The 27,495-nt window shown below is 38.6% G+C and overlaps 1 protein-coding gene across 1 annotated transcript; it reads left to right on the top strand.

Moving 5' to 3' along the window:
* Window positions 1–1,058: 1,058 nt before the first annotated feature.
* Window positions 1,059–24,339, top strand: LOC100698116 (alpha-N-acetylgalactosaminide alpha-2,6-sialyltransferase 1). Its single transcript, XM_019355557.2, is given in 10 exon segments — window positions 1,059–1,112; window positions 12,381–12,678; window positions 12,887–13,046; window positions 15,572–15,734; window positions 16,095–16,233; window positions 16,323–16,426; window positions 18,014–18,097; window positions 19,142–19,172; window positions 19,174–19,242; window positions 22,313–24,339. Coding segments are annotated over 9 exon segments (906 nt in total). The 5' UTR covers window positions 1,059–1,112; window positions 12,381–12,588; the 3' UTR covers window positions 22,379–24,339.
* The last annotated feature ends 3,156 nt before the right edge of the window (window positions 24,340–27,495 follow it).

The following is a 27,495-nucleotide window of genomic DNA, read 5'->3' as shown; positions in this document are numbered from 1 at the left end:
CAGTGTCAGTTTAACTGTGTCACACCATCTCACTTTAGATTTCAAAATTCATTTTACTCATTACTGTCAATATAGTGCAAGAAAATGGAAAATTAAAGATTACTAGCAGGGGCAATTTTAGCACATTTTTGGGGGTGCTTCAGCACCCCCAAAATGAATCAAAGCACCCCCAAGGATTTCTTACTTTTTTTGGACAATATTTGCTGCTTGTGTGACACACTGCTAAAAATATAAAAACCATACAGTAAATGGTTGAGACATAACATTTTAACAACGAAAGTATAGATAACCCCCCCCCCCAAAATGGTTTGTTCCAGCTCGCCTCTCCCCTACACTGGCTCTAGCGCTGTTGCTGCCAGAGCGATGGTGGCTGAGACGCAGCAGAGCGGAGGTGTAAGTGCCTGGCTTAACCTTCAGTTACTCTTTATATAGTTAGGTAGGAGTCAGACCATGTTTCTTTTTAGCTGAAAAACATTACACCAGGTAACCTGCAGTGTTGAAAACATGTTTTCCGATGACGTTTGCTACCCTACAATCCGTCCTGCTCTGTAGTAAAATCAGCGACATTTGACCGTCCTGTTCCTCCCATTGAAATGTATACAGCCTATTTAAAATCTGAAACTTAAAATTGTCCATAGCCTGCTGTTGTTACCACTGTCCTGTTTGAAATGGATACTAACTAGCTAACTGACTGAATGCCCACTAACCATATAACTCCTGTTGTGTGTGTTTGTGTGTGTGTGTGTGTGTGTGTGTTTGTGTACAGAGAGACAGCCAGGTTCATAATGGATATAAGGAAGTTTTTTCAAAAAAAGGAGCCACATTCAGGTAAAAGTGTAAAATCAAATGATCCGTCAATAAAGGATAATGTTGGATCAGTGTTTCAATATTTATATCTTTTATTAGATGTTCATGTGGTTTGGTTATTTGCCTTTTGGCTGAAAGTACACTGAGAGAGGACTTTTTGTTAGTGATCTTAATAGTATTTTTTTCATATTAATGTAATTTTTCATCTAATTGAATACAATCTATTTGTGTATGATTGTCAGTCCAAAGAGGGAGAGAGGAAAGAGGGGAACGTGAGGAGAAAGTACAAGGTCAGGAAGAACCAGGTAAGAAAACAGACAGGGAGCAGTGACAGGCAAAACAGAAGCTGTTAAACTGACAAAGAGAAAAAACCTGATTTTACTCATACAATCAGGAAGATGCGTTCTCCCTATATTAAAGCTGCTATACAGAATCTGCAAAACAAACTGGGTTGAAACATTTTTGACCCTCTTTAACAACATTCCAACATAACATTATCATTGCTTGGGGAGATTAAAATTAATGATATATATTTTTATGTGGTTCAGCCACAACTCTACTAAAACCTCAGCCAGTAATAGGTAGGCTAACTTTTGGACCGTCCAGTTGTCTGTATGACTGTCGCAGTACGTACATCACATTTGCGCACTATCAGAAAGTGCCAAACAGCACCACCTCACTGGTGGAGTGAGGAGCTGTAAAGAGAAGCAGAGTGCTCTGTTTATATTCTAAAAATGTTTTAAGCTGGCTTGTTTCAAAGATTCTGTACTGCAGCTTTAAATATTTTCCAAAAGCACACATACACTTATCAGTGTTTCTCAAACTTTTTACAGTGTGTACCACCTGATAAAAATGTCAAGCTCTCCCAAGTACCACTATGAAAGCATGAAACTCATAAATCTTACAACACAAAATGATTATTATTAAATTAGTAAAATTAGTATCTGCAGTAAAGATTTTTATTTGTTATAATTTATTCTGTTTTGGGAGTGTTTTTTATGTATCTGTATTATATTATACATACACATTAAAAGTGAATCTCTGTCCAAAAAATGCACTCAGTTTACTTCTTACTCACTATGAGCATCATTCATTATTCTCCCCCAGTAATTAAGCTTAGGATATGTATTTTTTTTTTTTTATTCCAATCCATTCTTCTTTTGCAGCATTTAAATAACCTTTATCATATTTGATGGTTTTGTTACAGACAAAAAAAGTGTTTTGCTTTTCTTTCACAATTGTGGGGATTAAATTGTGTTAAAATGTACAAAACAGTAATGTCATGTTTTGAGACGAGGACCCAGGCACAGAGAGACTTGATGAATTTAAGAATCATATGATTTAAGAAAGAAATTTGCAGACTTGCACAGAGATGGTAAAATTATGATGACTGATAACGGAGATGAAGACAACAGATGATGACGACAGGGAGAAAGTCAGGGACAGTCAGAGAGAACTTGGGACAACTGGAGACATTTAAGAATGCAGGGACTGACAGAGACAGGGAAGAAGTCTCATTGTGACGTGTAAAGTTTATCTTGCCTGCCTGGGCAGCTCTCTGGGTGCTCAGCACCCCCCAAAGCTCTAATCCTAGAATCGCCCCTGATTACTAGATTTGTTTTCACCATCAACACAGTAGGTATGCCCTTTGCTCCAAGAAAAACATTTTTGGGAGAGCTTTTTTTGACAAATTTTCATTTTCATGTATGTGTACATTGTAATGATAACAGCAAATCCTTATTTGCCTAGTATCATGTGTTATGTTGTTAATACTCTTAGACTGTAGGGGGCGCTAGATAGCTGGAGGGAGTTACCTCTGGGCAGACTGTGATGGCTAAGTTTGTTTTACATGTGAACCACAGTTCGATAAAATACCTTCTCTTCAAGTAATGGTGTCATTCTTAAGAACCCACAACAACATAACGAAACAAGACATGGTGTCAGAAGATGGACTTGAAGAAAGGTAACGGACTACAATATAGCAGTACCGACGGATCAGCTTAGCAGTGAACGTAGTGTAGCTAACTCGCCGAGGGAGAGAAAAGAGACCTAGCGACGTAAGCATGGACGGCTTACACCCACCACCGATTCTTCAGTTGACTGGAAATGTGGCTGAAAATTGGAGAAGATTTAAGCAACGTTTCACGTTGTACCTGTCAGCAATTGGACTTGACGAGGCAAGTGATAAAAAGCAAGCGTCAGTGTTTTTCATGTAGTGGGTGATGAGGCACTGGAAGTCTATAATAACTTCACGTTTACTGATGGTGACGGAATGAAGCTGAATAAAATAATGGAGAAGTTTGAGGCTTACTGCATACCTAAGAGAAATGTGACATTTGAGAGGCACAGATTCTTCACATGTGTACAGAAGACAGGGGAGACAATAGATCAGTATGTCACAGAGCTGCAGAACAGGAGTAAAACGTGAATTTGGAGGACTGACAGACTCTTTGATAAAAGACAGACTTGTGTGCGGGATTCCAGATAACGGTCTGAGAGAGAGGCTACTGAGAGAGGAAAATCTTGACCTGGAAAAAGCATTAACACTGTGCAGAGCAGCTGAAACAGTGAGGGCACAAGCTAAGGAACTGCTTAGTGACAGCTGCAGAGTGGATGCTGTGAATAAGAACACACAGAGTCAAAAAGGAGAGTGCTGCTGCTGACATGAAACTGCAATTGAAATCGCCAGGAAACAGGGACAGAAAAGAAAAGACTTGTGGTCGCTGCGGAATGCAACATCCTCCTAAAACATGTCCAGCATATGGGAAAAGATGCAATAATTGTAACAAAAATAACCATTATGCTAGGTGCTGCAAAGCTCAAATCCCGAAACAAAGTACAGTCCATACTGTGGATGAAGAAGACACAGAGGAACTCTATGTAGCTGCAGTGACAGACAATAAGACAGGTGAAAAGGACTGGATAATGACACTCAAAGTGAATGACACACTCATGAAAGTCAAGCTGGATACTGGAGCTCAAGTGAATGTCATATCAGAAGCAGAGTTCAAGAAAATCAGACCTAGACCTAAAATGCATGCAACGAAGGTGAAAGTGAGTGGATACTCTGGTGCAGAAATACCTGTGAAAGGAAAATGCATGGTTAAAGTGACACACAAAGACAAGGAGCACACGCTAACATTCATTGTGGTGCCGAAGAATGTGCAGCCTATACTAGGGTTACATGCCTGTGAGAGTCTGAACCTAGTGAAAAGAGTGCTCGTCGTGGAAACTGATGATGACATGGACTATAATGAGTTGATGAAGGAATATGGTGACCTATTTCAGGGACTTGGTTGCCTTGCTGGAGAACACACAATCAGAGTCGATGAAAGTGTAACACCAGTCATTCATCCATGCCGCAAAGTACCATTTGCTCTACAAAAGCCACTGAAAGCCGAGTTGGACAGGATGGAAAATCTGGAAGTGATTGAAAAGATTGATGAACCAACGGAGTGGGTGAGTTCTCTTGTTATTGTGGAGAAAAAGACTGGAAAGCTCAGAGTTTGCATGGATCCTAGAGGTCTGAATACAGCAATAAAGAGAGAACATTTCAAACTACCTACAAGGGAAGAGATAATGTCACAGTTTGCAAAAGCAAAGTACTTTAGCAAGCTAGACGCTTGTAATATTCATCAGGATTTTGGCAACTGAAGCTGGACGAAGCAAGTTCAAAACTGTGCACGTTCAACAGCCCATTTGGCAGGTACAGATTCCGGCAACTGCCGTTTGGCATTGCTTCAGCACCAGAAGTGTATCACAAGACAATACACATGATCTATGAACACCTGGAAGGAGTCGACACGTCAATGGATGACATCATTGTGTGGGGTAGCACAAAAGCTGAACATGACATGAGACTGAGAAATGTTCTTGAGGCAACCAGAAAAGCCAATCTGAAGCTGAACAAAGAAATGTCAGCTTGGGGAGAAGGAACTGACATTCGTTGGAGATATCCTGAGCAGTGAAGGCATCAGACCAGATCCTCAAAAGGTGTCTGCAATTGAAAACGTGCCGAGGCCGCAATGCAAGAAAGATGTGCAGAGATTTAATGGCATGATAAACTACATGGGAAAATTCATACCCAATCTCTCAGAAAAAATGGCGCCACTGAGACAGCTAACTGAAAAGAGAATCGCATGGGAGTGGAATCATGAACATGAGAAAGCATGGCGTGACTTGAAAGATCTGCTTACAAAAGAACCAGTTCTGAAGTTTTATGATCCAATGAGACCTATTAAGATCTCATCAGATGCATCACAGAGTGGGCTTGGAGCTGTTCTGCTGCAGAAGTATGATGAGTGGCAGCCTGTTGCACATGCATCGCGATCCATGGCAGACGCAGAGACAATATATGCACAGATTGAAAAAGAACTGCTCAGCATAACATACGCCTGTGAGAGATTTCACCAGTTTGTGTCCGGGCAGGCCATCAGTGTTGAAACTGACCACAAGCCACTGATAGCATTGTTCCAAAAACCACTAAATGACTGTCCGCTGAGAATCTAAAAAATGATGATCCGGCTGCAACGTTACACGCTTAACGTGATGTACACACCTGGCAAGCTGATGTACACAGCTGACACATTATCCAGAGCTGTTGAGCCAGCAAACACCAAGATGGATGATGATGTAAGAGCATATGTGAGCATGGTCACAAGTGCACTTCCTGTTGCAGAAGGGAAGATGGAGCTCATAAGAACGGAGACAAGCAAAGATGGAACGTTACAAGCATTGCGCAAAACCATCATAGATGGATGGCCCAGCTGTAAGCAAAGCTGCTCACCTGTTCTTCAAGAGTATTGGAACTGCAGAGCAGAACTGTCTGTAGTGGATGATGTGGTGTTCAAGGGAAGTAAAATTGTCATCCCAAAGAGCCTGCGGGGAGAGATGCTCAAAAAGATACACGCAGGGCATCTAGGCATGGAAAAATGTAAAAGGAGAGCACGTGAGGTGATGTACTGGCCACGGATTAATCAGGATGTGACAAATGAAGTGTCGAACTGTTCAACATGTCTGACATATCAGGCAAGCAATCCTGCTGAGCCACTAAAGCCACACCCAGTGCCAGACCGACCATATCAGAAAGTGGGGGCTGACCTCTTTGTGTCTGGAGGAAAGGACTATATTTTGGTCACAGACTACTACTCTTTGTATCCGGAAGTATGTAGACTGCAAACTACAACAGCAGAGGCAGTAATCACTTCAATGAAAGCCGTATTTGCAAGACATGGTGTGCCAAGTGAAGTGTTCACAGACAATGGACCACAATTCTCCAATATTAGGTTTGGACAGTTTGCCAAAGAATGGGACTTTGTTCACACAACATCAAGCCCGCATAAATAAATAATAAATAAATAAATTTTTATTTATATAGCACCTTTCAAGACAGAATCACAAAGTGCTGCACATAAAATTACAAGTCATAAAAAGATTTAAAAAGACTAAATAAAAGAGGCAAAAAATTAACCAAAAGCAGTTTTAAAAAGGTGAGTTTTGAGTTGTTTTTTAAAAACAGCTACTGAGTCCACAGTTCTTAATGCTTGGGGGAGAGAGTTCCACAGTCTAGGGGCCACAGTGGCAAAAGCTCTATCACCCTTAGTCCTCCTCTTAGTATTTTTTATAGCAAGTAAGCCCAGATCAAAGACCTGCTAGGGACATAAGGCTGTAGCAGATCAAAGATGTAGGCAGGTGCCAGTCCATGCACAGCTCTGTAGGTCAAGACCAGGATCTTAAAATCGACTCTAAATTTAACAGGAAGCCAGTGTAACTGAGATAACAACGGTGTCACATGTGAGTACTTGGAGGATTTTGTCAAAAGCCTAGCTGCAGCGTTTTGCACAACCTGCAGACGATCCAGAGAACCTTTGCTAAGACACATAAACAGCGAATTACAATAATCCAAGCGTGACGAGATAAATGCATGTATAGCAATCTCCAGTTCAGATCGAGATAAAATCGGGCTTAGCCTAGCCACATTTCTTAAATGATAAAAACAAGACCAAACCAGAGATTTCACATGCCCATCCAATGTGAGACTGGAGTCAAAGGTGACACCTAAATTCCTGATAGAGGATTTAACATAGAGTGAGAGAGGACCAAGGGCTTTCACTATCTGCGATAGAAATCTATCAGGGGCGCATACGAGGACTTCGGTTTTCCCCTCGTTGAGTTGGAGGAAATTTGCAGCCATCCAACGTTTGATCAAATCTAAGCAATCATTCAGACGCTGAAGCTTAGATAGATCCTCGGGCATAAAAGAAATGTACAACTGAATATCATCAGCATAACAATGATAAGAAATGTCCTCAAAAGAGCCCATTATATGCTGGAGGGGAAGAAGATAAATTAAAAACAATAAAGGCCCCAAAACTGACCCTTGAGGGACACCATAAGTAAGGGAGGTAGAGGATGACCTAAAATCGGAGACTGCCACAGAAAAGGATCGGTGATGGAGATAAGAGGAGAACCACTCTAATGCAGTTCCAGATACACCAACCCATTTTTTCAGCCTTTCAATGAGGATGTGATGGTCAACTGTGTCGAAAGCTGATGTGAGGTCCAACATGAGTAGAACAGAGCATTTTCCTGCATCATTATCCATCAAGATATCACTTGAGACCCTAAGAAGAGCTGTCTCCGTGGAGTGAAATTGACGAAAACCGGACTGAAACTTATCGTAAATGCCATGTTTATCATTACCCACAATCTAATGGACTAGTGGAAAAGTCCGTTCAAACAGTGAAGAGGCTGATGGGTAAGGCAAGAGACAGTGGTGCTGACTTCTACCAAAGCCTGCTAGTATACCGCACAATGCCACTGGAGTGTGGTATGTCACCAGCACAGCTACTTATGGGACGACGCCTGAGATCAAACCTGCCCATTCAGGATAATCTGCTTAAAACAAAAGAGGGAAATAGCGTGAAGAAGTTTAAGGAGCAACAAAAAGCAAAGCAGAAGTTCTATTATGACAGAGGAACAAAAAACTTACCTGAACTGCATGCTGGGGATCAAGTGAGATTCAAGGACAAAACCAGCACATGGGCACAGAAAGCGACTGTTCTAAAGAAAGATCAACCACGATCATACATCATTCAGACAGAAGACGGAGCTATGCTGAGAAGAAATCGCAGAGATCTTCTTAAGGGACCAGTAGTAGTGGAGCAGAGGTTGGAGGCTGCTGAACAACCCCAACACACACATGAGACACTATCACCCGAAACACCTACACATACACAAGCACAAACACTGAGAAGATCTGTTAGACAAGTGAAGCCACCTATGAGACTGATTGAACAGATGTAATGTGTTGACATGTTGTTTGGAAGATAATGTTATAGTATCTATGCAAGTTACACTATGTTTGGTTACTAGTGTTGAATGGACCATAATTGTTGAAAACTAGTTGTGTTGTTAACATTACTTTGACAAAGCCTGGTTTAACAAGTAAAAAACAAATAGAGACTGTTTATGTTTGTGAAAGTAGGTATGTTATTTTGTTGTTGAAAAAAAAAAGGAAGATGTAATGATAACAGCAAATCCTTATTTGCCTTATTTGAAACAAGACATACATAACATGTTTATTTAGTAGCATTTAATTTGTCAGTACCAGTTATCATGGATGGATGGGTATGTAGAGCTCACGTCCACGTTTTAGGTGCTAATACGTTTTGTAGAATTCTTATTGTTCTCATTGTAGTAGCTTTACAGAGATATTAGTTTTCACCACTAGATGGCAGTAATGGATTTGGTAGGGTAATCTACAGAAAACACAACTGTCTTAACAGCTCAATCTATTCTTCTCTTTTTAAAAGTATATTTACATATCCTATTTAAAATTATTTTAAATGCAATACGGTGTATACATACACTGAATCACAGTAATTCTTTAAAAAAATAATTAAATATTTTCACTCAAGCTATCTGAATTAATTATATCAAGTGGATAACTGCTACATTTGTAGTGTTTTTAGTCATATTTATATTATATTTTTTTGTGTGCAGAATTTTGCTGTAGAGATGCAGCAAAAGTATAGCAACAAAAAGTAAGGCACTGGTGCACCAAAGAAATCTATATGATTTGACTCATTTTAAAAACAAAGGTATCTCATTAGGTGACAATGAAAGTAGATTTCATTTACAGAGGTGGATAGTGGTTATTAACAAACATTTACAATAAAGGTGAGAATTAGTTATGGAGGATTATTTTATTTTTGATTTGGGCAACTGTATTTTGTAACAGTAACATTTTACACTTTTGCTACATTTCAAGTAAATGATCCGATCTCTCTCTCTCTCTCTCCATATATATATATATATATATATATATATGTATACAGTTAAGCCCATAATTATTCATACCCCTGGCAAATTTTGACTTAAAGTTACTTTTGTTCAACAAGCAAGTTATTTTTTGACTGTAAATGACACAGGCGTCTCACAAAAGATAATAAGATGATGTACAAGACGCATCATTGTGGAAAAAAAATATTTCTCAGCTTTTATTTACATTTGAGCAAAAAGTAACATGTCCAGAATTATTCATACCCTTTACAAACTGTCACAGTCTCTGGGAAAATCCAAAGTTCCATACCATTCCAAATAGTCAAACCTGGTCTAAAGCATCCTAATTACCCTGATTAATTGGAAATAGCTGTTTTGATCAACTCAACAGGTGAAAAACAGCAGCTCTCTGCAGGTGGTCTGTGGACATTCATGGCTAAGACAAAGGAACTCAGTGAGGACCTGCAGCTGCGCATTGTGGCTGCTCACAAGTGAGGAATGGGCTACAAGGCCATATCCAAATGTTTTCAAGTTCCAGTGGCTACAGTGCAAAGTATTATTAAAAAATACAAGATGTTCCGCACTGTGGAAAATCTCAGAGGACGTTGTCGGAAGCCAAAAGTGAAACCTGTGCTGGCCAGGAGAATAGTGAGAGAGGTGAAAAAGAATCCAAGGATCACCACCAAGGCCATTCTGGTGAATCTGGGCTCTGCTGGTAGCAATGTCTCAAGGCAGACAGTCCAACGGACACTGTTGGGTTCCATGGATGCAGACCAAGGAAAACGCCACTTCTCCAGGCACTTCTAAGGCATGCCAAAGCTCGTTTGGCCTTTGCAAATGCTCATCTGGACAAAGAAGAAGGTTTCTGGTCTTCAGTGTTATGGTCAGATGAAACAAAAATTGAATTATTTGGTCACAATGATGTTGCCTTCATTTGGCATAAAAATGGAGAAGCCTTCAACCCAAAGAACACCATCCCCACTGTCAAACATGGTGGTGGGAACCTAATGCTTTGGGGGTGTTTTTTAGCCAATGGACCAGGGAACCTAATCACAGTAAACAGCACCATGAAAAAAGAGCAATACATGAAGATTCTCAACAACAACATCAGGCAGTCTGCAGAAAAACTTGGCCTTGGGAACCAGTGGACATTTTAGCACGACAATGACCCAAAACATACAGCAAACGTGGTGAAGAAATGGTTAGCAGACAACAACATTAACGTTTTGCAGTGGCCTAGCCAGAGTCCTGATTTGAATCCAATTGAGAATCTGTGGAGGGAGCTAAAGATCAGGGTGATGGCAAGAAGACCCTCCAACCTGAAAGATTTGGAGCTCATTGCTAAAGATGAATGGGCAAAAATGCCTGTGGAGACATTCAAAAAGCTGGTCTGCAATTATAGGAAGCGTTTGATTGCTGTAATAGCCAATAAAGGCTTTTCTATTGATTATTGAGAAGGGTATGAATAATTCTGGACATGATACTTTTTGCTAAAATATAAATAAAACCTGAGAAATATTTTTTTCCACAATGATGCCTCTTGTACATCGTCTTATTATCTTTGGGGAGACACTTGTGTCATTTCTGCTCAAAAAAGAACTTGCTTGTTGAACAAAAGTAACTTTAAGTCAAAATTTGGCAGGGGTATGAATAATTATGGGCTTAACTGTATATAGTGTTCAGCTGTATGACTTAACATCCGTATTTAATATAATCGAAAAAGAAACAAATATTGCACAATAACTGGCCATTTTTGACTACTTTTGATTTTACATTTGTATTTCACCTTCAAATTATTTTATTTTATTTTACCTTGCCTTGCTTGGTATCATTCTTTTCAGTTAAACTTCACGTGTCTGAATGTACAGTTATTTTTTTCATTAACATACTGTATTAACACAATTGATCTGAAATCACACAAAAAACATCAAATCCTAGTAGTAGTTTTTTTTACTGTAAAAACCACAGACATGTTTAGAAAATTATTTTCACAACTTGAAATGCAAATATAAATTGTAAATTTTGAAAACTTATGCATAAATTTTGTAGTTCAATACAACTATTTATCTAAAAATGCAGCCAACACTTCCGGTGTTTTTTAAAATTTTATTTTGTACAACCATTTCAAAATACTACTATAACTAAAATCAGAGAACAATCAAGTGTCACAATAAGATGTCCCACAAATTATTTGTGCCAGTAAAAAAAAAAAAAAAATTGTCCACAACTGAACAGAGGAGAACACCACAGGGATGAACCCTGCAGGCCTGACAACAGGCGTATCACTCCTCTGCTTTGCCACCTGGAGACAGTGTTTACACTGCAATCTGCCTTTGTGACATTCATTAGTACCCTCACTGCTACACGAAAGAAAACAACGACTACACAACACACTAACTAAATGTCACAAATCTCTAACATCTTAAAACTCTCTCTCTCTCTCTCTCTCACTCGTGGATATTTTTCCTTCTTTACTGTTTTTGCGCTGTCCTTAGAGAATTCTTCTTTTTTTTAACTGTTGACGATAGCATTTAGAAAAAAGCAGGGCTTAGATTTTTTTTTTTTTTATCATAACTCTGGATTTAGTGGACTGTCATTAAAATTTAAAAACTGGTGCATACTTTAAAGTCTGAACTTTTAACACAAGCTGAAATAGACACTCAGTGTGGCTGCAGCTTGTTGCTATGCCAGCTTAAGTCAGTCATGTGATTTGGAGTTGCCGTGTGTCCGTGGACCACAGAGGGTTAATAACACTCATCTCCATTCCATTTCCAGAGTGTAACAACCAACCACCTGTGTGAAATCTGAAATGCCCATGGTGTTGATTCAAAATGTGCTCTAGCACAATCATAGGCATCACTTGCTAATGAAAACCTGTCCGCGCTATGGGCTGAACCATGCTTCTGAATGAATTTGTTTTGCTCCTTTTTTTTTCCTCTGGAAGTTGTGCTATAGCCCTGCCCTGCCACATCAGTGCCAAGATGTCAGGTGGCTTTTCCACCTGTGAGCAATTCTCAGGAGGGAAAGCAGATGGTTTCTGACCTTAACTGAACAGAAACACAAACCAGAGATGGCAGAGTTAATTTTTAAGGTTTTTTTCTCTGCTTCTTCTGTCATCAATTATCTTGATTCTTTTGAATTTATTAGACAAACATAGAATAAACAGTATTAGGTAAGTTTTACTTTTTCTATGTTGACTCAAGAAAACCTATGATTGATTTAATCTGTTTTCTGGTAAATCATTATTTTATTAATTATTTTATGTTGTGTCTGTTTCCCTTTTGATTCAGCTTGCCAACCTTCATAGAAATAGGTGAAAGTGAATGGGAAGACTTTGTGCTTGAGAGGTACAGGGCATACTGGAAAAGAAAATTAAAATCAGGACCACCACATCCTGACTTTGCCAGAAGACTTGAAGCAAAAATAGCAGATTCAGCAAAAAACAACACAGTGGCAAAGCCTAAATCCTCAACCCAACACATTGTAGCCGAGACCCCCATGGCTCTCATATACAAAAAAGATTTCAAGAAGCTTCCTCGGTGGGATTTTGAGGATGTTTACAACCAGGATGCTCAAGCTAGACCAACAGTAAGCATGCTAAGACAAGATATAATAAAAAACAGTAAAATGTATTCACTTTTGGGTGTGCATAGCATATCAGCAAAGTTCAAGATGACTAACATTCAGGTTAATCTGCCTTTCTGGCTTCTTGACTTATTGTGTTTGCTGCTTTCCGATTTGTTTCAAGTCCTTCATTTTAGGCTGTTTTGTGATTTCATCTTTTTATGATTTTCAGACATGTGCCAAGTCTCTGCGAAAGTCTGAGGATGAGAAATTCAAGGCTTTTCTTCCAAACATACGTTTGTTTCTGCACAAAGGCAACTACAACATGAGCGAGTGGAATCATCTTTCACATTTTAGCAATCCATTTGGGTTTATGGGCTACAATTATGATGGTAGGTCTTTTGAAGCTGATTTTGGGTCAGTATTGTTTGCCGGACTGATGAGTAACAGAGTAATGGGTGTGCCAATACACCTATTCTCTGACTGGAGTTTTAGACACCTATATAGTTTCATCAAATGAGTTTTATGAAATGAAATGTGTATAATCAGCTAATCAAATAACAGCAACTCAATGTAATTGCGAATGGATGAATCAAAAAGATTATGTGCTAAAAGAAACCAAAAATGAGAATGAGGAAGAAATATTTGGCTATGAACATGTCATGGTTGTTGGTCTGAATATTTCAGAAAGCGCTGATCAGCTGGGATTTTCTCACACAATCATGTCGAGGTTAACATAAAATATCCAGTTAGCAGCAGTTTTCTGGATGAAAATGCCTTGTTAATGCTAGAGATTAGAGTAGAATAAACTGTCTACTTTGAGCTGATAGGAAGGCAACAACAATAAATGAAAAACATTTGATCAAGGTATACAGAAGAGCATCTCTAAATGGACACCAAGTCAAACCTTGAAGCAAATGGGTTACAACAGCAGAAGACCATACTGGGTGCCGCTCCTGTGAATTAAAAACAGGAATTTGAGGGTATGTCATGTTTGTGTAATATATGTATGGTCGGAAGGGATCCAATTTCACTGCAGGAAACTGTAAGTGACAAATAAAGGCTTCGTCCATTTATTGGCTCATGCTTCAGGCCATTTGTTGGTGTGCATGCAGTTATTCTTTATGAATGTAGTTCGCCATGACAAAATAGATTGTTAATATAATCAAGTCATGCCTCTAATAAAAGACTCAAGTCTTTTAAATTGTTCTTCGTTTTTCAAATTTCAAAAAATTTCAAATGCATTAAAAACTGAAATCATGGCTTCAAGGCTTTAATAGGCTGAAATATATGAAATCAAAGGTTTATTTATTCAAATAATTAATCATTAAGGAAAATGTGCTTGTTATAAACTAAATATATAACCAATCAAGTAAACATTTTAGGCAGAATTTTTCTTATTTTGGGTGTATGAAGATTAACTCGAGTCTGAAGGATGATAATGTATATAAATATTTTCAAAAGCCGCATTTAGTTTGGTTGCATTTGAAAGCATTTACACATTAAAGAGATCAGACTATTGCCGGGATGGATCTTATTTTTTTTCAGGTGATTCAGGTGGTTTTATATTTTCTGGTGGTGGATATATAGATTTAGTTGGTAATATTCATAGATTCAAACTATATGCAACAGGCTTCATATTGTCTTGTTTGCAGTGTTGGGGAGTAACGGAATACATGTACCGCCGTTACGTATTTAAAATACAAAATACGAGTAACTGTATTCCGTTACAGTTACCGTTTAAAAAGGTGGTATTCAGAATACAGTTACTTTGTTGAAATAAAGGGATTACAAGGCGGTATTTTCCTGTTTCATATGCTAGGCTGTCCCCTCTCTATTTTTGGTAATTCCACGCTGGTGGAAACCCAAACAAAACACACATTAAGAGGCTCTAATGCCTGGGTCTCAATCTCCGGCCCATGTCACCTCTACTTGCGGTCGCATAATGACGTGAAGGAATATTTTTTAAAGTTATTATTCAAAAATTTATTTAATATGAAGGCAACAGGCAGTGTTACAGGCACAGCCCTAAAGAATGTAGCTTCATGGACAGTGTAGTCCGTGCTGCAGGGAGACTGGACTGCCATACACGTTATGTGTCTGTTAGCGCCAGGGAGGGAGAAAAAGGAAAAGTACGAGTCGTCACCCACCAGAAATAGGAGATGGAAGCATGTAAATATAATAATAACCACTGCAGCCAAAAAGAGTGCCTGACGAGCCCAGTTGTAAGTAAGTTATTAAGACTTGACTGTACACTGTGTTCGTGTTCCGTTGGAGCAGCCTTTCAACGTCTCTCTCTGTCTCTCGCTAGCAAAGTTGACCCACACAACAAAGTAAAGCTAGTTTTCGGCTAGGAGCCCAACACGGAACCGACGTATTAGCCAGAGGTCCCTTTATATGGTTCGGAGGCACGGACCTTTATATACGCGCGGAATAGTTTTCTATACAAGATCGCTGCAAAAAGTGCAGCCTTACCTAATGTCCACCCTACTGTTACTCATTTTATATTAAGATTTAAAAAGCTAGTTGGTATTGGTATGGTGAGTATCCTTCAGTAATAGTAATAAATCACACAGCAATCGTACATTCATGTAGTTGTAAAAAGCATGATAATATATTAAGTAATCCAAAGTATTCAGAATACGTTACTCTCATTGAGTAACGTAACGGAATACGTTACAAAATACATTTTGGGACATGTATTCTGTAATCTGTAGTGGAATACATTTTAAAAGTAACCTTCCCAACACTGCTTGTTTGAGACATTGTTATAAAGACATCCATCATTTAGCATCATTTTTATTTTAAAAATCAAACATTAGTTTATACCAAACTAACAAACCTGTGCTCTACTCATACAGCAACCATAAAACAATCACAGATTGTGTATTCATGTTTTTTTTTTTTTGGTTTGCAGATGTGATGGATTCAGTGAAGCTGATTCCAAAGCCAAAAGAGCCACTGCTCCTCCCAAAACCTGATGGAGATGGCTGTGTGCGCTGTGCTGTGGTAGGTACCGTAGAAATCCTGAGCGGCTCAAAGAAGGGGGTGGAGATTGATGGCCATGATTACGTTTTTCGGTAAGAAAAAACAACAGAACAAACCTGTTGGCTTTGTTTGACAGACACTAGGCCAGTGTAAAGAAAGACAAAGCAGTGTAAAGCATACCTTGCTCTATCTTTCCTTGTGACTCTCATACCATAATTTATAAAGTTAACTTCGATACAAGTCATATGGGGTCAGAGTCCGCTGAGTCCATACTGGCTGGATCGTTCTGTCACAGCTGGTCAGGCTGGACTCAAACACAAGACTCTGAGTGGTGCAGGTAAAGGACGGTAGTATTGCAGTCTTAGCTACTTTCACACTGATGAGAAAATGTATTCTCGATCTGAACCAGGTATAAACGTCCTGAAACCATGTTGTTTTAATCTGTCTGGCAGGATCAATGGTGCCATCACCAACGGTTATGAGGAACATGTAGGAAACAAAACATCAGTGTACGTTCACACAGCCCACTCCATCACTACATTACTTTACTTGCTCAAGAAGTACGGGTACAAATCTGCCCCTCATGATGAGGTACTTCAACTTAAAAAACAACAGTGTCATATTATTTTTATTTCCCCTGCACACAATAGAGATGGATTCTCTCATTTTCCTTTTAGCAGGGTATAAAGTATGTGATGATTCCTGAGGGGGTGAGGGATTTCCAGTGGCTCAAGGCTCTTCTCAGAGGAGAAAAAGTCTCTGCTGGCCCATATCGCAATAAACTGTGAGTATAAATTGCAATTCAATTTATTAAGGTTGGGAGACAGTTTCCTGGACTCAGTTTGACTGGAACGTACCTCGTTGAAAGGCAAACCTTCTGCGTCTTGAGCTAGCATTGGCCACCAGAAAAGGCATTCCAGGAAAGAGATGGTCCGGTGGATGCCTGAATGGCAGGTGAACCTTGCCATGTCGGCCCACTGGAGAACTCGGGACCACACCGGGGTCGGAAAGTAAAGCTGCTCCGGCAGCCTAGGCTTGGGATCATGCCGACTTATTGATTCATTCACTCGAGAATCAGTGAGGGCCTTGAGTGAATGAGTGGTTGACTGAATGGTGAGTTTAGCAGGTAGCATAAAGCGTGGAGGAGAGTGAGATGTAGCAATTTCGCCCACCAGTATTCCTTGCACTACTGTGTGGGCGTGGTCTTCTGGCTGTGCTGGACAGGAATACATGTAATGCCCTTTCTGGTCGCAGTACAAACACTCACCGGCCATGAAGCTGCGATTTTGTTCCGCTAGGGTTAGCCTTAAGTGACCAAGCTGCATCAGTTGTTCCTCACTGATCTTTCCTTCTTCTTCGTGGTCACCAGCAGGGAAGGGGTATTTCCACTGGAAGCTATTCTGACACAAACCGGAGCATTCTGGGAACCTGTGTTCTGTGTTCCCCGATGACACAGAACATGAAGGAATGGAGAGTAGCATGTAATTCTCTCACCGGTAATTTGTTCTTTAAGTCGATGGAGTAACGACAAAAATATCAATAAATATATAAATTTTTTTATTTATTGTCTGTTGCCTCAGGTCAACACTGTAATATAATTTAATGCAGAAAAAAATACATTAAGAAAAAATGAATTAAAAAAGTATCTCAAGTCTAGAGCAAACACCTGCAATATGTATACAACATTTATTAAAAAAATGAGAAAATATCACTCCATGCAGATATGAGCTGCAAAGACAGGGAGCAATATATAAAAAAAAAAATTATTTTAGTGAAAATATTTCAGTTAAATATAATCAAATCAATCAAATCAAAAAACAGCATTGCTGTATTTCTATTTACTTTTAAAACCAGTTACTAGTTGCCATTTGTTTCACAAATACAGTTTGCACATTTTGAGTTCACATAAAAGCCTTATCTGCATACATATAAAACGTTAGTGGCATGTAATTCAGATGTATCTTTATCCATCCATCCATCCATCCATTCTCCTCTACTTATCAATAATTATATGTAAATGTTACGTAAGGCCCAAAATGGCCTCTGTAAAGAAAAAAGAAACACCAAAGCATGCAATTAATACAAAAAAATCTAAAGTAATGCCAACCCAAAAGCTTAGTGGGGGAATCTCTCCTTCCTTTTCCACCATGCTATACTCTGTAACATAATTATAACAATTTAGCCATTCAGCTGCCTGATGGACACCTTTAAAGCATGTTCATTTAACACATGCAATTTCAGTCCAGGACTTTTCTAACAGGACATTCTACGGAAATTAAAATTCACCTTTTCTTCTCCAAATCAAAATGTCTTCCGTGGCATATATATGTGACTAACAAGTGTGCTATCTTTTGTCTTCTAACCTTGCCAGACCAAGAAACTACTATTCAGGGCAGTACAATGAAAGTCGTTTCTACGTTCTACATCAGGACTTCCTCCTATATGTGCGCAACAGGTCAGCCTGCAATTAACACCCTGTACACAGTATTTTGGTTTAAAATGATTCAGCTATTATTTCATTTTTCTAGCAATGCTTATTTAAAGAATTATTTAAAAGAATTATGAATATTTAGAAGAAAGCTGTGAATGATGTGGAACTTAAATCCAAGCCACTATGCACTGTAAAAAATTCAACTCAACAGATATCAAAAAGGTATTGTGATGAACTCAGGTGGAACAAGGATGAATCTATACTTCATCTGTTACTTGCAGTTTCTGTATGTTGTTTACCACTCTACTCCAGGAATGCAACTTTATTAGCGTAAAGTAAATAATTACCACAGGACTCAGTCATGGTGGCCCATTGCTAGCCACATTCAATACTGCGATACAGCTTTGACTCACATTATAAATGAACAATAAGAATGAGAAAAAAACACAACATCACTGGAATAACTGTTAGAACATGGTAACTCAGACATGGACGTCAGCATGAAGAGTCCCATGAGTTCTTGAACAATATATTTAAACAGTACTTTATTTATTTATAGAGCCAAAATCTAGAGTCACCACTCATTTCCTTGTATTTGCTGGGAAAATGGGAAATATTTGCAACAATCTATTGAAATGTGTGCAAACATACATGGAAATACAGTATATTAGACAAAAAACAGTCTGTACAATTCTGATCAATCAGTATTTGTTGTGACCACCTTTATTTTTCAACACAGTCTGAACTCTCTCAGGCAAACTTTCTTGTAATTTCTTTAAGTAGTCTTCGGGAGTAGTGCTCAAGGCTTCTTGAAGTACATCCAGCATTCTCGGGTTGTTGGGTGTCTTCTGTTCCATTCTTTGTCAAGATGATCCCACACTGCTTAAATAATGTTGAATTCTCTGGGGAGGCCAGTCCATGATTGATATTGTTTTACTGAGTAATTTTCTATGCAGGTTTTCTTTTACAGTGTGTTTGGGATTTGGAGGTTGCCTATTGTGGTGTCATAGCAATGTAGCTCATTTTCTATATGTGTATGTTTATCTGATGATTCTTCTTCATCCACAGGTTCTTACTGTCACATAATTTGAAAAAAAACACTCTGGCCTTTAGTCAGACCAACCAATGGGGCATTTGCTCTCTTCTTGGCCCTGCACACCTGTGACATAGTAAGTTAAAGTTACTTGAACTTTTTTGTGCTGAATGTTGGTATTCACAGCTTTACAATTATTGACCTTACAATTAACTCTAGAATGAGTAAGTCAACTTTCAGGTTTTTTCTCACACAGCCAAAAGGAATCTGTCGGAAATAAGAGGAAAAGTCAAAGACATCATGGAAAAATATATATTTACTCTGCAAGTTAAACAAAAGGTCTTAACAATAGTGATTAATGGAGTGCCACCCACTGCATGAGAAGTTACTTCATAAAGCATTGAGATGAGCGTTTTCATTGTTCTTGGTGTTTTAAAACCAGTCGTGACCAGAGCAGGATGGATCTGACTGTTAAACTGCACATTCGCATGTTGTTAGTGAGTGAGCATACCCCAGATAATCCTCTTTTCTGACATCACCAAAATGTCCAATATAGCCACTATCTGTCCAACCATCTCAGCCTTGCCTCTCTAACTTTGTCCCCAACCTAAGCTGTCCCTCTAATGCACTCATTTCTAATCTTGTTCACTGATTGAATTTTTTAACCATAATTTCAGCTTAATGCCTTGGAGTTGTAATTCCTGTTATACATAATAGTCAGCCGCCTATTTTTTGAGGGTATTATTTTGTTATTAGACTATCAGAATTTGTGTGAAAATAAACTCTTTTTATTATTATCCAGAACTTATTTTTCTTTTTCAGAAAGACAGCCTTGCTCTTATTTTAACAGTTAAAAAAAGGATATGTATATACAGTCCAGATCAAAGATTTAAGACCACTTGAAAAATCGCAAAAAATCACATTTTGTATGGTTGCATCTTAACAAGGTTCCAAGTAGAGCTTCAACATGGAACAAGAAGAAATGGGAGTGAGACAAAACAACGCCCCTGCACCTCCTGAAGCTCCATTGTTACACTGAAGGAAAAAGCACCCGTGACCATTATGGTGTCCCCTTCACTGTGGCACGTAGAAAACATCTCAGGTGGGATCTGCTTGTCATGCCAGTAACGTTGGAAACCCTCAGGACCATCAAGGTTGAATTTTTTTTCTCATCAGAGAATAAAACTTTCTTCCACCTTTCAATGTCCGATGTTCTCTTGCAAAGTCCAAATGGTCAGTTCTGTGGCGTTCAAGGAGACGAGGCCTTCGAAGACGTTTTTTGTTTTTGAAGCCCTTCAGTCTCAGATGCCGTTTGATGGTTATGGGGCTGCAGTCGGCACCAGTAACGGCCTTAATTTGGGTCATGGATCATCCAGTGTCTTGACGGACAGCCAGTTGGATCCTCTGGCTCAGTGCTGGTGAAATTTCTCTGGGTCTTCCACTTGACTTTTTTGTTCCATAAGCCTCAGGATCATTTAAGAAATTTCAAATGACTGTCTTACTGCTTCCCACCTCAGCAGTGATGGCACGCTGCGAGAGACCCTGCTTATCCAGTTCAACAACCCGACCACATTCAAAAAGGGAAAGCATGACAGTGTGACTACTTGGCAGAAAATGACAATGAATCCAGATTTTTGCACAGATTTGGCCTTTTAAAGGCATGCGGTCCTAAACTTTTGATCAGCTGTAAAACAGCCTGTTTTAGTTTAAGTGTTGTTTTCAATAAGTTGCATATTTAAAAAAATTTTTTGTCTCACTCCCATTTCTTCTTGTTGCATGCTGAAGCTATACTTGTAACCTTGTTAAGATGCAAATATGCAAAATATGATTTTTTGCCATTTTTCAAGTTGCCTCAAACTTTTGATTGTATGAACTCTTTGTAACCTCTGTCACCAAAAGTAGGCGTTGTTGCAGACAGGGAGTGAACCCAGAATGCAGGACTTGACAAGTAGACGTGAAATTAAAACCACGGTAAAACCACATTAACTCTTGCAAAACAGTGGAGAAAAACAAAAGCAAAAACAATAACCAAGGATTGTGATAAACTGACTAGCAACGAGACAGAGACAGACTGAACATGAAGAGGAACTAGCATTAAAAAAAAAGAAAAAAAGGACTATAAATAACAAACTCCAGGACACTAGTAAATAACATATTTCGGAACTAGAGCATAAATAATCTTATACTTTCAAAGCAACAAATTACAAGTCTAGAACCAAAACTTAAACTTTGCGTCAGAGGAGGAAAATAGTGGATATTACTTTTATTTTTAATGCACAAAAGGACAAGAGCACAATAGTAAAGTTCAAACTGCATCTAGGACAGAAATAGCTGCCTTACGCTGCTAACACAACTTTAGCTCTTTGCCAACACCGACAGTATGCTAACACTAAACTAGCCAAGAACCCAGAGTTATATTAAAGCTGAGTGTATGACCCCAGGCCAGCAGTCAGACCCTAACTTTAACAGGTAACAAACTGATGTGCAGGCTGCAGCCTCCATTTCTACCTGTTCATGTTTCTAAAGTAGAATCACTTTGGCAATCGATTCAAAGTCTCTTTGTACTGGTTTTCATCTTTGCTTTGTGCTGTTGGCTTTGTGTAATACTAAGACAAAGATCATATGTGTGTTAGGACAGGGATTTGGGTTGGTGTTTATGACTGTAGTCAACAGCTTTATATTGTTAAATGGTAATTATGAGACAGTGCATTTCAGGTCACACGAAAGTAGTGTAACATACCACAAGTACACTTTTAATTCTTCTAGACCTGAGTGCAGCATTTGACATGTTGACCACACAATCCTATTAAATCGTCTAAAGACAAGTGTCGGCATTCAAGGCTCTGCTCTAAAATGGTTTGCCTCTTACTTAGAGAGCAGAACATACTCTGTGATGCGGGGTAACAAATACTCTTCCCCTGCTACACTCCCTTGTTTTTTCAATAAGTTGAATGCTCAAAAAAAATCTTTTGTCTCACTCACTTGTTGCATGTTGAAGCTCTACTTGGAACCTTGTTAAGATTAACTATGCAAAATACGATTTTTCGCCATTTTTCAAGTTGCCTTAAACTTTTGATTGCATGAACTCTTAGTAACATCTGTCACCAAAAGCAGCCCATACATATATATATATATATATATGTGTATAAGGATTCTTTTTGTACCCTTTTTTCTCTGCCTTTTTTCTCTGCTTCTGTCATCCTCAGGTCGATGCATATGGATTTATGACTGATGACTACATGAAATACTCATTTACAATACATAAACCATGACTACATTTTGGAGAAGAATACATGGAAAGACCTAAGGAAAAGAAACTTAAAAAATTCCTAAAATTCCTACATGCAGTTTTTTTTTTTGCAAAGACGAAACTACGTGAGACAATGTGTGATGCTCAGTTTCACTGATGATGGTAGCTGTTTGTGTTTTTTTTACAACTCCTTTTGTGGTGTTATCAAATGCAAAAGAGGGCCGAGCAGTAATAGCTCACTAAACATACAAACTAAACCAGAAAAGTTGATTTGATTATTATCACTCATCTCGGGAAGTCAATGTTATGTTAAAGTTGATCTCTGTGGGTAAATTTGCATAAATTAAAATCAAACATTTGCAATAGCTGGGATTGAGTCAAGTGCATTACTGCAGAGGAATTATTTTTGTCTTTCTTTTTACTATTGTTTTAATTTGGTCACATTAAAGGGATTTTCAGTATGAAGTTTTAGGTCATGCCAAAGCAACTCAATCAGATTGCAGTTTGGAAATTGAATAGGACACTCTAAAACCTTCTTATTTTTAAAAATGTTTTGGACATTCAGAGGTGGAGTGGCTGTTGTTTTGGATCATTGTCCTAATGCTGCATCCCAAGTGTTCTTAAGCTTCAGGGAATGAACTGATGGCCAGACATTCTCCTTTCATGATTTTCTGGTAGAGAGCAGAATTCATAGTTATATCACTTATGGGCCCTGACAATCACGCTACCACCACCATGTTTGACTGTTGGTATTATGTTAATTTTATTAAATGATGTGTTGGTAGCATGCCAGATGTAATGGGACCTTACAAATAGTTCAGATTTTCTCTCGTCAGTCCACAGAACATTTTCAGTCTTGGGGATCATCAAGATGTTTTTTGGCAAATGTGTGATGAGCCTTTGTATTCTTTTTGGTCAGCAGTGGTTTTCTTAATTCAGTAGGCAGTAATCAGGCCTCAGTGTGGTTACTAAATTTGTGGTTAATTAAAGTTAATTCATGACTTAATAAGCAAGGGCAATTCCTTTTTTACTTAAGACCAGGTAGGTTTAGATATTTTTTTCCCTTTAATAAAATTGTATTGTTAATCTTTGTTAATTTACTCTATTAATATCTTTGTCTGACATTAAAATGTTTTCAGTTATCTGAAGTAAGGGTGACAAATATGCAAAAACCAAAAACCAGAAAGCGGGCAAATACTTTTTCATAGCATCGCATGTATTACAAAATTGAAACTGTACTGACAGTGAAATTAATCATTTTTAAACTGAAATAAATGTATTCCAGACAAAATGTTAACTTCTAACTTTAGCAGAAAATATAAACAGTGTAAAGTAATCAAATATATTTGCTTGCATTTGAGTACTTCATATTGTTTGTGGTTTTTTGGCCAATTTTACTATTGGTTACAGACTTTCATTTTTACATTTATGCCTTTTCAGCTTCTATATGAAAGAAATGTTGACAAAAGATTGATATGTAATCCAGGTATATCTTTATAATAATTTAAGTTCAATGTGTTATTGAGCTTTAAGATAAACACTGTTAATGCCTGTTTGTGACAGCTGTATTTACAGCTTTTACTTGTAGCACTTTATGTGGAAACCAAATACCGAATTATATCTTCCACCCTTGAAAGAGGCATAATAACAAAATTATATTATTTTCCTTTCTCTTAATGTTTGTTGGATTTTAGTGGTTGGCGTTGCTTTTATAGTAAATTTAAATTTCTAGAGGTTTAATGGGGGAAAGAAGCTGTGATGTTATTGTGGCTGTTTGCCTTGATACTAGAGCCTGTATTTCTCTATTAATTTTTGTTCTTTATTGTTTTCAAAGTTGTATGTTCCAGAAAAAGTAGTTTTTGTAAAACACAAAACATTCAGTCAAACACAGCAAGCTGTTTATCAACAACATCAATGACTGCTCAAATGGTCTGTAACATCTGTAAACATTGTGCATGTAAGCTATATTATAAAGGAAATAAAGCTGAAAGATTTGTGTGATGTGTTAGTGTTGTGTTTTATCATTCACTAGCATTTATCATTCATTGTCACTAACACAAAGTGTGTGAAGAAGAGGTGGGTGGATACTAAATACAGGGAGGCAATTGTTTACTGACATTAGTGATCTGTAGAGCCTATTTCAAATCTAACATAAAGATTTGCTCACTGGCTCTGTTGGAGAGACTTAGTCAAAATAATTTCACAACAGTTGAATTTCACAAGCAGTTTAATGGCCAAGTGAAAGTGGGTATCCTGGAGTGATATTATAGCATGGACATAAATAGATACTGATGGAACCAGGAAGCTTTGTATTGATGATATATTTGCTGATAACAAATGCAGAATGTATTGTTACATTGTAACCTTGGTTCTTTGAGTGAGTGCCCCCCCCCCAATTACATATTCCATATGTACAGGGCTGGAGAAATAGTTTTGATGAAGCCTCAGCACAGTGTTCCTCCATCCTGTCGTAGAAAGACATATCTAAATACATATTTTCTGAAGAAATAGGGCACAGTCACTGTTGCATTGTAAAATGGGGCATGTATCCCCATGTATAGATTTCCACTGATTAAACTCACATACAGAGATTCCCTCCTCTACTGGTGTCTGTATGTTCCGACCTGAAATTTTACACAGAAATCTCATTTAATTGGCTCTAATTTTTTGCATGATTATTGCAGTATTTTTGTTCACTCACCAGAACAAAAAGCATCTGAATGTTTGAATGTTTCTCTTCAAATTTACACAGAGCACCAACGTTTTGATAATTCTGCCTAAATATTTCTGAACCTAACTCTACATTCCTGTGTTGTCATTACATGTCACTTAAAATATCTGAATTTCGTGTTTACTTGTTTGTAACGTGTTAATTGCACTGGTGTGTCTGTTATCTTTATGATTGATAAATCTGCTGACCTCTTGGTCAGGCCACGTCTGAAGAGGAGACCTCTTTTCAGAGAAACCTTTGCCTGCATAAATAAATAATATAATGGTGGCAGCACGGTGGTGCAGTGGTTAGCACTGTTGCCTCACAGCACAAAGGTCCTGCTAAACAGTTCAAGCCTTTAGAATTATGTCTTCATTACTTGGTTTAACCTACTCCTGGGTAAGTACACCTCACTCTAGGTTCAGGAAGGAGCTGGATATGAGTGCGAATAATAATAACACACAGGAATTTCAGTTAACTGTCACTTTAGTTTTCAACAGGTAACAGCTTCATCAGAGATAACAACCTGGGCCGAAATAAAATAAAAGTAAAATGCGTTGCCCTTAATTATTCAAATTGTCCCTTTAAAAGGTATTTTGTTAGGTTGCAACCTCATCTTTCAGTTTGTTCCTCAGAGTTTTATAGAGTTGAGAGTCAGTCAAGTCAAACCACAGATCAGGTGAGGGAATGATCTGTAATGATCTGTCAGTCAGCAACTCCTGAGTCTAGAGAAGTCTCGCGCCTGGTGTATTTATAGTCTGGAGTGCTCTCTTTTTTTCTATTCACTGTTGCAAGTTGGGATGACTGGTGGAATCCTACCAGAAACCAAATAAATCTTTGTCTGTCTAACTGGTTGTGCTGATCTGGATCCTGGAGATCACACTGGGAGGCTCGCTGTTGGAGTCAAATTGTTAAATGTTGTCATTGTGTTACTTAAATTTGTAAGTCTTGGTTCAAGCAGTATGATCAAAGACATTCCTTTGTCTCTGACCACCTCTCCAGACTGTTGGATGGTGGGGGAGGCTATAGTGTTTTATTATAGGGACATCTATGTGAGGGTTCTGTTTTCTTGTTTAGTAAGCTTCCTGCCTTTATGACCCTTTTGTGGGCAGGAGGTCACACAAACGCACCCCCAAACACAAACACACACATACAGATGCTTGCACATACATGCACACACACACACACACACACACGCAGTGTTTTAACCTTTTGTGACCATAGGGGGGTTTTACAATGGGTGGTGCTTGTATTCACTGTATTCTCAGAATAAAAGGCTGCAAGGAAGGCTGTTTATTTGAAGTTGGCTAGGAGACAGGTGAGGAGCGTTCAGCTCCAAGAGCCTGGTTCCGACTAGTCTCCCTGGCTAGCAAGTAAAACCCTGTTCCGTCATTGTCTTGCTTTCTTCATGAGGAATAAGTTTCTAAACCAGCGGGGCCTGTGGAAGCGCAGACCCAACACTCGCCATCAATTGGAATCACTTGTCTTTCCTCATGGAGCTCATAGCTCAATAAAAGACCTGAACTGTATTTAGAAACAGGTTTATAGTCTCTGATCTATCACTTCATTTTCATATAATAAAATTCCACTTTACATTCTCTTTTACAGCATTCAAGTGAATCATACATTCAGAAATTAAACATTAACTGCAATTTGCAATTATTTACATCCTGAAAATGTGTGGTACTCTTCAGTTAACAGATTAAATGTAACTTTTGTTAGAACTTCTGTCTAACCAGCATAGTTGCGATACACACACATAGCACAATTATTAGACAAATGAAATACAAATGTTAAAGCTTAAAATTTCCTTAGAACATACATTACAACTAAATTCTGCACAATAAGTTATCAAATTGCATTTGTTTCCTCATAACACAAGTGCTCCTCATTGATATGACACATACAGTAGAAAATAGCGTTGTATGCCATGCATTTTATTTTTCTGGTGCTAATTAACACAGTGTCGGCTTTTTTCTTTTTTCCTTCAAGTTGCTGGTAGCAACATGCCACGTTAACGCACAACTTCCAGTAGATCTTCAAAATAAAAGCTCCTGCTAGGCACAGCAGGAAGTGTGGAACTAAAACACACTGGGCAATCGTGGCTCAAGAGTTGGCAGTTCGTCTTGTAATTGGAAGGTTGCCGGTTCGAGCCCCGGCTTGGACAGTCTCGGTCATTGTGTCCTTGGGCAAGACACTTCACCCGTGCCTACTGGTGGTGGTCAGAGGGCCCGGTGGCGCCAGTGTCCGGCAGCTTCACCTCTGTCAGTGCGCCCCAGGGCGGCTGTGGCTACAATGTAGCTTGCCATCACCAGTGTGTGAATGGGTGGATGACTGAATGTGTAAAGCGCTTTGGGGTCCTTAGGGACTAAGTAAAGCGCTATACAAATACAGGCCGTTTACGATTTTTCACATCATCACTTCTTGTA

Source organism: Oreochromis niloticus, unplaced genomic scaffold (assembly GCF_001858045.2).
Source record: "Oreochromis niloticus isolate F11D_XX unplaced genomic scaffold, O_niloticus_UMD_NMBU tig00001654_pilon, whole genome shotgun sequence".
NCBI classification, from domain to species: Eukaryota; Metazoa; Chordata; class Actinopteri; order Cichliformes; family Cichlidae; genus Oreochromis; species Oreochromis niloticus.
Note: the sequence above shows the minus strand (reverse complement) of the source record. Positions and strands in the feature narration are given on the sequence as shown.